The 14,626-nt window shown below is 38.8% G+C and overlaps 1 protein-coding gene across 1 annotated transcript in view; it reads left to right on the top strand.

The window, feature by feature from the left end:
* CNTN3 (contactin 3) overlaps positions 1-14,626 on the top strand; it is a 331,370-nt gene that overhangs the window by 295,940 nt on the left and 20,804 nt on the right. Inside the window, exons 19-20 of the mRNA XM_034658650.1 lie at positions 1,908-2,142; positions 4,407-4,522. Coding sequence (XP_034514541.1) covers positions 1,908-2,142; positions 4,407-4,522 — 351 coding nt within the window. The remainder of the gene's footprint in view (positions 1-1,907; positions 2,143-4,406; positions 4,523-14,626) is intronic.

Raw genomic sequence — 14,626 nt, 5'->3', positions numbered from 1 at the left:
GGGGGTGGGGGAATGGGATAGACTGGTGATGGGTAGTAAGGAGGGCACGTATTGCATGGTGCACTGGGTGTTATACACAACTAATGGAGCATCGAACTTTACATCGGAAACCGGGGATGTACTGTATGGTGACTAACATAATATAATAAAAAATCATTAAAAAAAAGACAACACATATTTATGGAGTATCTGCTATGTTCTCAGCACTTTCTAGATATGGTGGATACAGCTGTGAAAAAAGACACACTTTCAGGAACTGCTATTCTAGTCGTGTCATAGAACTTGCTAAGCATAAAGTTCTCAGTATAAGCAAGGAATCTAATGCCTGTGTGAGGTTTTTAAAGAACAGCATGACAAGATCTGAGGATTTGAGTCTAGGTCATTTATGTAGGTAAAGCCAATGTTGGTACAACAATTATATCTCTACTGTGGGTGAGTCACATGTGAAATGTTCATGATTGATTTATTTGCCATCATCCCCGGTGAATCACTTTCCCTTGTTGTATTGACCTCTATACTGAGTCATTTTTTCTTATTGTTTGACATATTGTGAATATCCGATAATTTCATGCAAATATAAATTATTTGATGTTCTCCTCAAAGATATATATGTATATATACATATTGCATGTATGTTTCACACGATCCAGATAGACACACACACACACGCACGTGTATAATGTGCCAATGATCAAAGTTCTTCAAATATTAGAAATAAGCAACATTGAATCTTCTTCCAGAAAAATGTTACCAAATGCAAATAGGGTTTTATTTCTGTCTCTCTGACCTACACAGTTCCGGAAGTGCCTCCTTCAGAAGTCAGTGGAGGAGGTGGGAGCCGGTCTGAGCTGGTGATAACTTGGGATGTAAGTGTCTGGGCAGCATCCTCCCCCTCAGGGGCTTCCTCTTCCCATCATGGCCTCCTGGGTGGTGCTGGTGGTGGTCCTGGAGGTGGTGGTAGTGCAAGTAGCTCACTCTAGGCTAAGCACTGTTTCCAGTACTGGGGTTTTTTTTTATTTTTGCTTTTGGTGTTTTGTTTGTTTTTTTTCATTTCACTCTTGCAACATTTTATAAATGAAAGCACTAAGGCATAGAGAATATTAAATAATTTGTCCTGGGTCATTTGACTGGTAAACATAGGGCTGAGAGTCAAGTCCTGGCTGCTCTCAAGCGGTCCTCACNGAGAGTCAAGTCCTGGCTGCTCTCAAGAGGTCCTCATGGCTTTCTGCGCAGCTGTAACCCCACTGATGATACACACCCAGTGATTCCAGCAGGTGCTTGCTTCCTGGCCATGCTCTCAGCTCTTGCTTTATGTTGTAATTAGGAAAAATCGTAATTAACACATTTAAAGTCAGAAAGCATGAGAATTGGCTGTGTTATTTGAAGATGTTGATGGAAAAATAGAAAGTTAAGAGATCATGATGGAGTGTCAGTAGGAAGTTTTGACATGATCTAAATATAGCTTTGACCTTAATACTTTGTTTTTACTTTTTTTTTATATGGTTTTACTCCTTTGTACTTAATCATCATAGCAATGGGTAAATTCTTTCCATAAAGTCAACATTAGGGATTAGGTGATTTTTATCTGACTCAAGAGATGAGGTATATACAACAGAAGGTATATCTTATGACACATAACTTAGATTGGGGCTACAGGATGCTCAAAAGATCTGAATAATTTTAGAAAATTCCAATTAATTATCTGGATGGCTATGAAAGAGCGGCATATGTCTCTTTAAAAGCAGTTGACTGTTCCACTGACCTCTTTTTCCTTTTTTTATATAACCACTTAACGCGATGTTGATTATTATGTGATGGGCTTTGCAAAAGACTAAGGATTAGAGCTCCATTTATTTTTTGCCTTGCCTTCCTGTGTAAGGGTGATTTAATATGTCTTTCCTTTGTAGCCAGTCCCCGAAGAACTACAGAATGGTGAAGGTTTTGGTTATGTTGTTGCCTTCCGCCCTCTTGGAGTTACCAACTGGATCCAGACAGTGGTCACATCTCCTGATACCCCAAGATATGTCTTTAGGAATGAAAGCATCGTGCCATTTTCACTGTATGAAGTTAAAGTGGGCGTTTATAATAACAAAGGTGAAGGACCATTTAGCCCGGTGACAACAGTATTCTCTGCAGAAGAAGGTATGGAGACCACGTTGGTTGGGTATCAGTTCCAACCTAATAGACCACTAAGGCTCCCAAAACTGACGTGGACGTGCTTTGTGACTTCAGATAAATGTCTTCAAGAGAATAACGGCTGAAGTCACAGTTAGATGCACAGTCCAGATAATAAACTTCAACCACGCTGACTTGAAGTACAAGACTCAGTAGCTAGTCGGAGGTTGTAACTCTTGGTTGAAATCTATGGATGAGGAGTACGTTCTGAGTTCCAGCTTGTGAAGCAGGGCATAGCACAGCTTCTTCTTTTGGACCAAGACAACCTTTTTCTTTTGGTGATAAGATTAAGAAATTCTCTTGGAAGTGCCCTAATCTCAAATCTTACAGTGTTTTCCTGTGACCTGAGAACAGGACGTTAGCAGAATGGAGAGGGAGGCTAAAAGTGTGACACGCAGAGGCGTGCGATGTACAGGCTTGAAGATGTGATACACCAGTTCTAGCCCGCTCTGGACCCGTGCCATCTCTCTGCCTTTCTTTTTCTCCTGCCCTAACTATGGTATCTCTTTAGAAAATATGATTACTAAGAGAATAATATGAAATTGCCATTTTATAGGGTACAAGCAGGTGAATTTGGCTATCACATGGGGTTCTACTTAATAAGCGTGACCGGAGGTAACGTGTATTGAATGCTTACCATAACCAGACTTGACCTAATTTGGATTTTCTAAGGAGGAATTACACATGGGTACTATTATTATGGCCCATTTATACGTAAGAAAATGGAAGTTTAATGAAAGAAATTAATAAACTTGCCAAACTCCATACAGACGTAGCAAGCAAGTATTTTAACCCAGAGCCTTTGCTCTTAACCATTCTGAACTCATGCAATGTGATTCAACAGTGTCTTCTCTACCCTAAGACCTTGCAGTAAATTGCAGAAGGTGGTCCATGGTTGTCATGTCTAAAATAATAATAAGACTCAAATTTTAGTACCCGAGACACTATTCTCGTCCTCCCTTTTTCTACAGAGTTCTGAGAGAAAAACAAGTAGTAGAAAAACCTTCACAAAAAGAGCCTTTATATTCATAGCCAGACCCCATTTCCAGGAGTAGCCAAGGATTTTCATTACAGGGACAGGGGTCTGAAGAGGGATGGCAGTTAACCAGGGAGTTTTCAGGTACTGCCTACCCTGTGAATCTTGGACTGGGAGGGCTGACAGTTGGAAGGAGGGACAAGCACAGCCTTTTACCCTCTCTCCCCCTGAACTTTCTTCCTCCTATTACTATTCTTGCCATCACCGATGAGTAAAGATCTTTCTGTTACAAACTTCAGAACCAGATTCAACAGATCTATGAAAAAGTGAAGGATTTGTTGGAAATATACTAGGATTTATTGAATCAAAGGAACATTTAAACAGCATACCTCATAAAGACCATTAACAGGAAAAGCTCTGGGGCCTCAGAAACCATCTGCCTCTCTAGGGTGCCAGGCTGGCTTGACTGGCCTCAAGTACTTCTCATCTGTCCAAACCAAGTTTTGAATTCTCAGGAGAGAAAATCTAATAGAACCTTTCTTGGACCAAGACTCTGCCTCACTATCAATCAGCATGGCCCAGAAGAAGGACGATTTTACACAGAAATAGATATTGGGAGAGGGGAAGTCCCTGCTCAGAGCTGTGCCCTGAGAGAGGAGAATCACTGTGAGCCCCTCAAGCTAAGAGTTGTTTATTACAAAGGGTATTTGTTGTATAAAAAGTTCTGTGCATGTCTGTCTACTCCTTCAAAACAGTAAACTCCTGGAAGTTGCTCCATCTCATTTAAGTGTGCCCCTCTTCTTGCCTTGGACACAGCAGGCACTAACTAAATGCTTATTGAATAAATGAACTCTGTAGACCACGACTTTGGCAAGACAAAATTAAACAAACAAACGAACAAATAAATAGGCAGCATGTGTGGGCATTGGAGTGCCCGAGCAGGAGCTGTGGGATGAAGGGGAGAGAAATAAGGATCTGGTGAAGAGAACAAAGGGAAAAAAGGGAAGAAAAGATACCAAGAAAAAAGCGTATCAGGAAAGAAGAGGTTTATGTAGCTGTTTAGCAAGGAAAAACCTATCTACTCCTAAGGCATGGAAATGGATCAAGACATGGTTTATGTTGCCAAATGTTTTGATAAACTATTTTACTGGATTTTCAAATATGTTAAAGTGCTTTTTTGAAAATAAGAGCTTCCATAGATTTTTAAAATAACTACCAAAATAATAATTGTATTTCACTTTCTGTTGCCAAACAGAGCCTACAATAGCTCCGTCTCAAGTGTCTGCGAATAGCCTATCTTCCTCAGAAATTGAAGTGTCATGGAATACCATTCCTTGGAAGTTAAGCAATGGACATTTACTTGGCTATGAGGTAATTTCTTTTAAAACTAATTAGACTAGGTATGTATGTTGCTGTGGTACCTTGCCTCCTTTCATTTAAAATTCTTTTTAACAATAACATCTAAACTAAAGTCTTACTTCTGTTGAAATACGTATTGCATGGTGCACTGGGTGTTATACGCAAGTAATAAATCATGGAACTTCACATCAAAACCAGGGATGTACTGTATGGTGACTAACATAATACAATAAAAATATTATTATGAAAAAAAAAGAAATTTTTCCAGCACATTGTCCCATGTAATTATCAGTAGTTATTGAGTAACTTAACAAGCTGAATGAAAATAACTTGGGATAGAAAAGAAAAAACAGTGGAGTACCTGGGTAGCAGTCATTTGGACGTCAGACTCTTGGTTTCAGTTTGGTCATAATCAAGCCCTGCATTGGATTCCATGCTTGGCATGGAGTCTGCTTGAGATTCTCTTTCTCCCTCTCCTTTGCCCCTCCCCCTGCTCACACGCTCTCTCTTTCTCTCTCAAATAAATAAATAAATATTAAAAAAAAAAAAGAAAAGAAAAGGGAAAACAGTATTAAGGAAGGAAATCATATATCAGATGGACCAAATCTTTTAGATGGATTAACTGAAAAATAAGAGTGAGATTGAACTGTAATATTTAAGTTCAAAGGATATTTATGCCAACAGAAAATCATTTTCCTCCAGCTCTTTGTCTTGCTTTCTTGGTGGCCTCGTTACATTGTATGATTCTCTTTTAGGCTCTTGAGAAGATAACTGTCTATAACTTAATTCTTGCCTTCAGTCTGTGACCTAATTCTTGCCTTCAGAGAACGCTGGAGAAATAAGATGAGAGATCTGAAGCACAGGGTGGCACAAGACCAAATGTAATGAAGATCAGAATAAGTGACATAGGAAGTGTTTGAATGGTCGAGAGTGATGAGCAATCTTGAAAGTTTTCGTAGGCTTAATGGGACTTTAAAGGAAAAGTAAGCAAACAGAGAAAATGGAAAATTCCAGAATAAGCATGGCATGCTGGAGGAGTAAAAGGAGTAGAGACCTACCTGCTGAAGAAGGTTCCTATAGGAGGGATGACTGTAAATAGACACAGGAGAGCCAGGTCACAGATGGCTTTGAATATTGAGAAGAACAGTTCTGATTCAGCCTCACGTTTAGTAGGGAACAGTTAGAACTGGAAGCAGTGGAACTGAGAACTGGCAAGATAAAAAGTAAAGTCTTTTTTTTTTTTTTGAAGACTTATGTATTGATTTCCTAGAGAGATAGAGAGAATGCAAGCAGGGGGTGGGACAGAAGGAGAGGGAGAAATAATCTCCAGCAGACTCCCTGCGGAGCAGAGCCCGACGTGGGGCTCCATCTCAGGACCCTGAGATCATGACCTGAGCCAAAATCAAGAGTCAGACACTTAACAGACTGAGCCACCCAGGCACCCCAAAAGTAAAGTCTTAAGAAGACTTCTCTGACAGTGATATTGTAAGAGTCATAGTTCTGATTTCATTCCCACCCACAGCCATCTTTTAAGAACCCCTTCCTCATGCTTGTAACTCCTGATTCAGTGGCAGGCTTACGCAGGCACATTTGCCACCCAGGACCATATACCCCTCCACTTGCCCACATAACCTCCAACTATGACGCCAGGGTGGCCACCTGATCCATAGACAGTTAAGCTGAGCTAGTCAGATTCGTGTTTGATACGTTAAACTAAGCAATAAAGAGATTGTAACTACTGAGTGTAATGCAGTGATACGTCAAATTTAGGACTTGGTTCAGGCTTCTCAAGTTAAGGCCATGGGCAAGCGAGACAAAGCTTGTCTGCAGATGAGTTGGAGAAGACATACCCTCACACAACTCCAGTGAATGGAAGAGACAAGGACCCATGGAGCCGTAGAGACAGCGAGCAAAATAGAATAGCTCTTCGACAATTGTCCAATTCTCAAGTAGACTCGCTCTATTCTTTTTCATAATGTCACCTTGCCCCCCTTTTCAGTAAACTCCCTTTATAATTGAATTTAGAGAGTTTCTGTTCCCGGTAACCAAACATTGATTTGAATGAATATTAATGATAAAGTAAAGACAAGACAGGCTAGAGCAGCAGTGCTCCAAGATGGCACAGAAGACTACCTTCACCAGAATTACCTGAATTTTTGCTTAAGATGAAGCCCCCCACCCGCAGAGTTCTCCCTGGACTCACTGAACCGAAGTATCTAGGAGTAGATCTTGTTAATTTAGATTTTTAGTAGGTATCCATAGGGAAATGTCTTCCCACATCTTCAATATGGGAAACACAGGGCCTGACACAGAGAAACCTGACCAGGGACAGAGCTGTCCAGATGTAAAGAAGAACGAAAACAAGACACAAACACCGCAAAGTGCCTTGATCAGCACCTGAAAAGAAGCCAAGAACATTTAGTTGGAAAGTTCCTTTAAGTCCGTGACAGTGAATATTAGCAGCGAAAGGTGGTGGGCAACCCTTACGAACTCCTCAATGATTAGAGAAATGGCATTGTCGGGAAAGGTCAGTGGGATGGAAGGAGATGAAAAGGGAAGTAGTTCTGGGCTCAAACCTGCACCACGTCTTGACTGCCACTCACTGTGCTGGAAAAGTCCATCAACTTTGTGAGCCTCGTTTGCCCCACCTACAGAATGGGGCAGTAATTGGCCTAACCTTTTTAGGGTGTGGGGAGTATTGAATGATATTGGACACTTAATGTGCTTCTCAGAGTCACTGGCTCATAATAATAAACAATCCCTAAGTGCAACCCGCATCTCCAAAGAATTGTAGAAATATTAATTTATGGAATTCTCCCCAGTAAATACCCTCAAGCAGTTCTTCAACTCTAAGCTTCTCTGCCTCAAGAGCGTCGATGATGGCTGTCAAGAGGAGATGCCTGCAAGAGCCCTTTCTTCCTAGGTTTGTTTGCAAAACTCAAGCCCTTAAGGAGCTAGTTCCATGTATCATGGAGGGTAAGAAGAAAGAAAATGTCACTGAGGAAAAAATAGAAGAGAAATTTCAGGTGACCTTGGGGGAAACAAAGATCTGAGGCTTACAAAATCTTGGGGGGCCCATACTTTTTTACCTGGCGGTCTCCATTTCCCACATTCGGCAATGATCAATGATTTCCCATTCTCCAAGCATCTTCCGGGAACTAAAGGGATCAAATCAATGTAATATTAAGTTTTCTTGGCAAGGTTTTGGGAATGGGAGCCCCAGCAGTGACTGAGGTTGAATTTCCCATTAGCTGAGCAGAATATGAAACTCCATGGTAAATCAAATTAAAGAAAATAAACAAACACATTTTGCATGCCTCAGACAGTAGACTGAGATATACATCCCCTTTAATAACTTTGCCCTTTACAAACCACAAGACAGGATCATAATTCGAGAGCTGGTTGTAGTTTGTGGAAGAGTTAAGTGAAATAAACGAGAATATACGTAAATGGACTTTGTGGTTTTCAAAGCACCACGGCAAAGTTAGCCATTGCTGGAAAATTTGGCAGCATGGGAGCAGAGAGATGTTAATTTTGCAATGCATAAATGCGAGCTGATAAGAATATTCTATAAGAAAGCGGAATTATACCTCTTGTGTCCTTGTCAGGAAAGAGAATGAGTGAATGAAAGGGAAAACCAAAGAATCCAAAGAGAGCCAGCATAGTATCTTATTAAGTCCACACCGTCTTAGAATTAGACAGACTTGCATTAAACTCCGCTAGGATAGAGGATAAGCTCCACCAGGGACTGGGAACTCTGCTTGTTTATTCAGTGATGTATGCCAAGTGCCAGGAGTCCTATCTGGCACACAGGAGGCATGCAAAAAAATATGTGTTGATTGAATAAATGCAATTTTGACTCCACTATCTTACTGCTGTGTGGCCTTGAGCAAGTTATTAAAGCTCTCCAAAGCTCAGTTAAAATACAGATGATAATAGTAAATAACACACTGCATCATTGGAGAATAAGATGAGATAAAGCAGCTACTGTCAAAATGGCCCAAAGAGACTTGGGCTTTTCTCTGTTTTAAGTATTGGTCACTGGGATAAGATTTCTTTGAAGGAAAAATTTGAAAAGCAGTGAAGAAATAATAGAAACTCTAAGCACAATCCAAGTGTGTAGCTCAATGGCTGTTGTTTCTGTTGGTGCTGGTGTGTTGCCTTTGGGGGAGGAGGCAAAAAGATGGAGAGGCAATGAGAAAATGGGACTTATCTTGAAATTAATTGGGGGTTGGGGTGCATCACATCTTGCCTGTCTGTATAAAGAGCAGCAAACCTAGGGGCGCCTGGGTGGCACAGTGGTTAAGCGTCTGCCTATGCTCAGGGCGTGATCCCAGCANTTGAAATTAATTGGGGGTTGGGGTGCATCACATCTTGCCTGTCTGTATAAAGAGCAGCAAACCTAGGGGCGCCTGGGTGGCACAGTGGTTAAGCGTCTGCCTTCACGCTCAGGGCGTGATCCCAGCGTTCTGGGATCGAGCCCCACATCAGGCTCCTCTGCTGTGAGCCTGCTTCTTCCTCTCCCACTACCCCTGCTTGTGTTCCCTCTCTCGCTGGCTGTCTCTATCTCTATCGAATAAATAAATAAAATCTTTAAAAAAAAAAAAAAAGAGCAGCAAACCTAAATCCAAATGTAGCATGAATATAGTGTTGAAAGGAAATAAATAGTGAAAATTTCTTTACTGAGTGCTTGTTAAATAGGAAGAGACTAGTTAAAATTTCTTTACTGACTGCTTGTACAATAGGAAGAGAAAGAAAACAAGCTAAGAGAAAGAATCTTAAGAAATAATTTATATAATTATATGAAGATAAAAATATGTATTTTCTTAGGTTCAGTAATGATTTAAACACTAACATGGAAAAACAAATGACTTAGCGGAGTGTTTAATTACCAGTCATGTGGCTAACTTTCTGGGTTGCAGTTCTCCCAATATGGCTTTAAAATCGTTAATAGCTCCTGCTTTTCTCTCATCTCAGTGAGGGTTGATCATGTGCCATGTGGCATGCTGAGCACACATCATCATTAGCATCTAGACTAATTTTCTTTCTGATTTGACCAAGTAGTAGTTGAGGAGCTCATTTCCCTGGGCTCCAATTTATTTCATCTGCTAAGCCGTAACACTCAGGCTCAGATCTTGTCTTGTGCCCTTTGGATGGGAACAAGAGATACAGACATGATAGAGAGAATGCAGAGTAAGTTCATGGGTAGCAGGTGCCAGAGGAACAAAAGCTCCCAAGTCATAGCATGGTATCTACCATCAATTTCTTAAAGCCGTTATGTGTCTTGAAAAAATAAAATTTGGGAGAATGACCTGGATAAGTGATTGAAACAAAAGTCTACAATTGTGAAATAATATAGATTAGCACATTTGGGGGAAACTTAGTAGATTTTTTAAAATGCGTGGGAGGGAAGCATAACCAAAAATGCGTGCAAAATTCCTAACTATTAATTTCACTGACACCTTCGTCCAGACTCCTGTTCTAAACAGCTGTACGGAATGTGCTTGGTTTCTAACATTTTAATTACAATGGAAAAAGATGTCAAATATTTAAGTAATTTTTTGAGAGTGTGAAAATTCTACTGGGAAAAAAAAAAGGAAATACACGTTAAGTCTAATTCCATACTATCAGGCGAAGAATTAATTTCATTATGGAATGAGTCAAATGTACTTAGGAAAATTGTATAGAAACAATTGTGACACATTTAAATAAATAGGAAACAGACAAAAATGAATTTGAGTGAATGAAATGCAGGCTTTTGGGGTTTTTTTTTAATTCTTTGCTGAGCAACTTTATTTTTTAGTAACTTTGATAATTTATTTACACTGAGATGTATCAAATTATATATGAAAATTAGTAATTTTGTAACTGTGATAATAGCAGGGTAATCAGTTTTTAAAACTTATTCAAAGTTTATTTTTCCAGGAAAAGTAAAATGAATGAAAATTTAAAATAGTTTCTTAAAAATTATTTTTAGTAAACTTAATTTTTTGTTTGTTTTTTGTTTTTTTAATAATAATATTTTTTTATTATATTATGTTAGTCACCATACAGTACATCCCTAGTTTTTGTTGTAAAGTTCCATGATTCATTACTTGCGTATAACACCCAGTGCACCATGCAATATGTGCCCTCCTTACTACCCATCACCAGCCTGTCCCATTCCCCCACCCCCCCTTCCCTCTGAAGCCCTCAGTTTGTTTCCCAGAGTCCATAGTCTGTCATGGTTCAGACTTTTGGCTCAAAGGAAGGATTGGTTATGCCAGAGAGAGCAGTAATTGTGTGTCAGCAAGGATTCCTCAAGTGGAGCTCTGTGTCGTGTGTGTGTGTGTGTGTGTGTGTGTGTGTGTGTGTGTTTGAGATAGAACTGACATACAACATTATATTAGTTTTAGATATACAACATAATGAGTTGATATTTGTATTTACTGTGAAATGATCATCACAATAAGTCTAGTTAACATCCATCACCACATATAGTTATAAATTGTGTGTGTGATAAGAACCTTTAAGACCTACCTTCATAGTTACCATTGTTGTACATTAGATTCCCATGACTTTTATTTTATAACTGGAAGCTCACAAAACTCAGGAAAGTGCTTTACTTACTATTATACATTTATTATAATAAATAGGATACAACTCAGGAACGGCCAAAAGGAAGAGATGCGTAAGACATGGTGTGTAGAAAGGGGCACACACAGAGCTTTCATGCCCTCTCCAGGAGCTGTAGCCTCCCAGCATCTTAGTGTGTTCTCCAGTCCAGAAGCTCTCTGAACCCTTCAGGTTAGGGCTTTTTTATGGAAGCTTCACTACATAGGCATGATTGATTAAATCAACGATCATTAGTTGACCTAAGAAACCCAACGTCTAGCCCCTGGTCAGGAGGTGGGGTTGAAGGTTCCCACCCTCTATTTATTATCAGGTTGGTTCCCCTGGCAACCAGCCTCCATTCTAAAGCTATCCAAGAGCCTGCAGCCACCAGATAGCTATTAGCATTCAACAGGAGATTCCAAGGGTTTGGGGATCTGTGAATCTCCATGGTGGAAAGGAAGGAGGCATTTTAGACTGCGTTTGTTAAGTCACTGAAGAACTCAACAACACTGAGTGCTTAGTGTGCGCAGGCTTTGCTGTGGGTGGTAGAGCTATGGTGATGACGAAGACAGACACTGCCTCAGGTGTGTGTGACCAGAGCTTGGCATCTGCCCCTCCTGCTGTCTGCCACGCCAAGAAGTACAGTTGTCTCTCTTCACAGGTGCACACTCCATACTAGCAAACCAAGGCACAGTGATCCACAGCTATTCCAGAGGATGGGCTCTAACTCTCAGGTATATGGTGATGGAAAAATATTGAGAACCAAAGTTATTCTTACCACCTGCTCTTTTGCAGTGGATTTACCTTTTATTCCACAGCCCCCCGACTCAGAATTAACTGCTTGAAAATGTGTGTCTTCAGTTCTGAAAAATTCTCAGACATGTTCTCTTTCATTGTTGCCTTTTCCTTCATCTCTCCTGGAACTCTGGTTGGAACTTCTCATTTGATCTTCAGTATCTCTCAACTTTGTTTTCATAATCTTTATTTTTTTTTCTCCATGTTTTGGATTTATTAATTCTCTTTTCAATCACGTAGTCTTCAGCTTAATTCTGTCACTGACTGTTAATGCTGTATTTTTCTGATATTTTTCAAATCCATCCAGTTTTCTTTTGTTTTTTTAATCTTCTATTCTTGGCAACATAGATTCAGTCCCTTCTTTAGTGAATTTGGGCATTTTAAATGTACTTATTTTAAGATCCACTTGAGATCAATGTCTTGTAGCTAGTCTCCCACTAGTTGAGTCTGCTAACTTTCTTATTAGCGGGGTTCTTTATGTATTTGTAATATTTTTCTCTGCTCATCTTTAGCAGATGCAACTTTCATGTTCTGTCATTGTTATATTAACTCTTTTCCACCAAATGTTACACAAATATATATATATGTATGTTCTCCATCATATCTTTTTTTAAATTGAAGTCTAGTTAACACACTCTGCACAATTATATTTGCAGAGATTTTCCTTCATTTTAGATGCTTTTCCTTTCTTCTTCCCTGCATTGTGGTTGTGTCTATAAAACCCAAATTAGCAAGAACTTATAGCCTGTTTTCTCAGGTATAAGACTTCTACCATTTAAACCCAAGCACAACTGAGGAGAAAATACGGTCTTTGTCTTTATTTCATTCTTGACTTTTCCCTCATTTTTCTTCTTTTACTTTTTTTTTTACTTTTCCCTCCTAAAAAAAAACAAAAAAAACACAAAACCTATTTACCCCTATTAAATATTTTTGAGCATAAATTTATAGGACATAATTTATTAACTACTCATTGGGAAACTGGGAATATTAATGAACTGCTTTGTTTCTTTATGTTTGAGTTGTATGCATATTTATTCAATTTTTTAAGTAAAGCTTTGTAAGGAGATTACATAATTCCAATGAATATCACATTTCAATTTGGCACAAATTTTCTCTATGGTCTAAATATTTCTAATATGTGTCAAAACTAAGATACAAAATAAATCTCTCATTCTGGTACATGGAGTACTTTAGAAGCATACTGCTATCAAGAACCTTAAGTACTTTTTATAAATAAATTTATAAGAGATATTCCTTATGCCTATTAAAAATTATTTCCATTTCTTCTTTAAGTCAGTCACCTGAGGAACACTTTCTTAGGCAACTTAAATTCAGGTAATTTGACATAACAGAAAAAGAATGACCCATAAGCAGAGACCAGTGTGTATGACAGGATGGCCCTGATTGAGTTACTTAACTCCTCAGTGCCTCTGCTGTCCCATCTGTTAAGTGAGGGTTTCAATAGCTCATAATTATGTGATTTATTTCCCCAATCTATGCTATAGCCAAGGCCTCAAGTTTCAGGCTGTCTGTAACATGTTATTCTAATTAGTGATTATGTGTCATTTTTAGTTAATAAGTGGATAATGCTTTCAAGGGCAGGGAATGCGTCTTATCATTTTGGAGTCCTCTAAACCTAACCCTGCCTAGTGTTTACAGTTGTTGAAATTGGAATGGGTACCAGTTTTTATTATCCATTAACAATTTACTTGGCTGTGGCTTTATAAAAGACAATTTTGTATATTATCTTTAATTAATGAATAAAATCTATGTGGTTTTCCCAAGATAAATCTGTGGGTTCCCAAGATATGTGGATTTTTTTGCTAAAATGTCATCATCAAGTTTCAGTGTTAATTCAATGCTTTAAAGATGTAGAAATTACATATTCAATTTAGGCCTGCTCATTTGGGCTCATATCCTTCTTTTGAGGTTTATATAAAAATTAATAACTCTTTTCCAAGAGAAATGCAAACATACATATACATGGACATAGTATTTTACATGAATTTAAGGGGTCCTATATGTAAATATAAATATGAATGTAAATATAAATAAAAACACAAACATGTACATATACATATATATGCATGCATATATATATATATACACAAACATACATACATATATGTAGGGAAAATACTGTTCTAGTACAATATTAGTGTGCTAAATTAGAATCATTATTGAAAAATCTGAGATTTATACTTTGCTACTAATTTTTTTAACTAAAGAATTTTATAGTTACTCTTTTTTTCCAAAAAACAGTAACTTCTAGGGTACTTTTCTCACTGCTTCTTACCCTAAGCAGCTCATAAACAAGCTTTGTTTGTACCATACAACGACTTGAAAAAAATTGAGCCAACTCTAAATTTGGGCCATTTCACATGAAAATAATGGTTTCTCCTTTTGTTAAAAACAAAAAACAAAACAAAACAAAAAAAACAAAGGGACGCCTGGGTGGCTCAGGTGGTCAAGTGTCCAAATCAATTTCAGCTTTGGTCACGAACTCAGGGTCAGGGCCTCGAGGCCTGTGTTGGGCTCCATGCTCAGTGGGGAGTCTGCTTGCAATTCTCCCCCCAACCCCCCCCAATAAATAAATAAACCTTAAAAAAAAGAAGACCTGTAAATACTGGATCCACCTTCCCTCAGTGGCTCCCTTTCTAAGATGGAACTTGGTCATCTGTTTTGCCGCAGTCCTCGTAAGGGTCTATTGCCTTCGTGACTCTGATA

This window comes from Ailuropoda melanoleuca, chromosome 4 (assembly GCF_002007445.2).
Source record: "Ailuropoda melanoleuca isolate Jingjing chromosome 4, ASM200744v2, whole genome shotgun sequence".
In the NCBI taxonomy this organism is placed as follows: domain Eukaryota; kingdom Metazoa; phylum Chordata; class Mammalia; order Carnivora; family Ursidae; genus Ailuropoda; species Ailuropoda melanoleuca.
The sequence above is the reverse complement of the archived record's forward strand: the minus strand, read 5'-3'. Positions and strand labels throughout refer to the sequence as shown.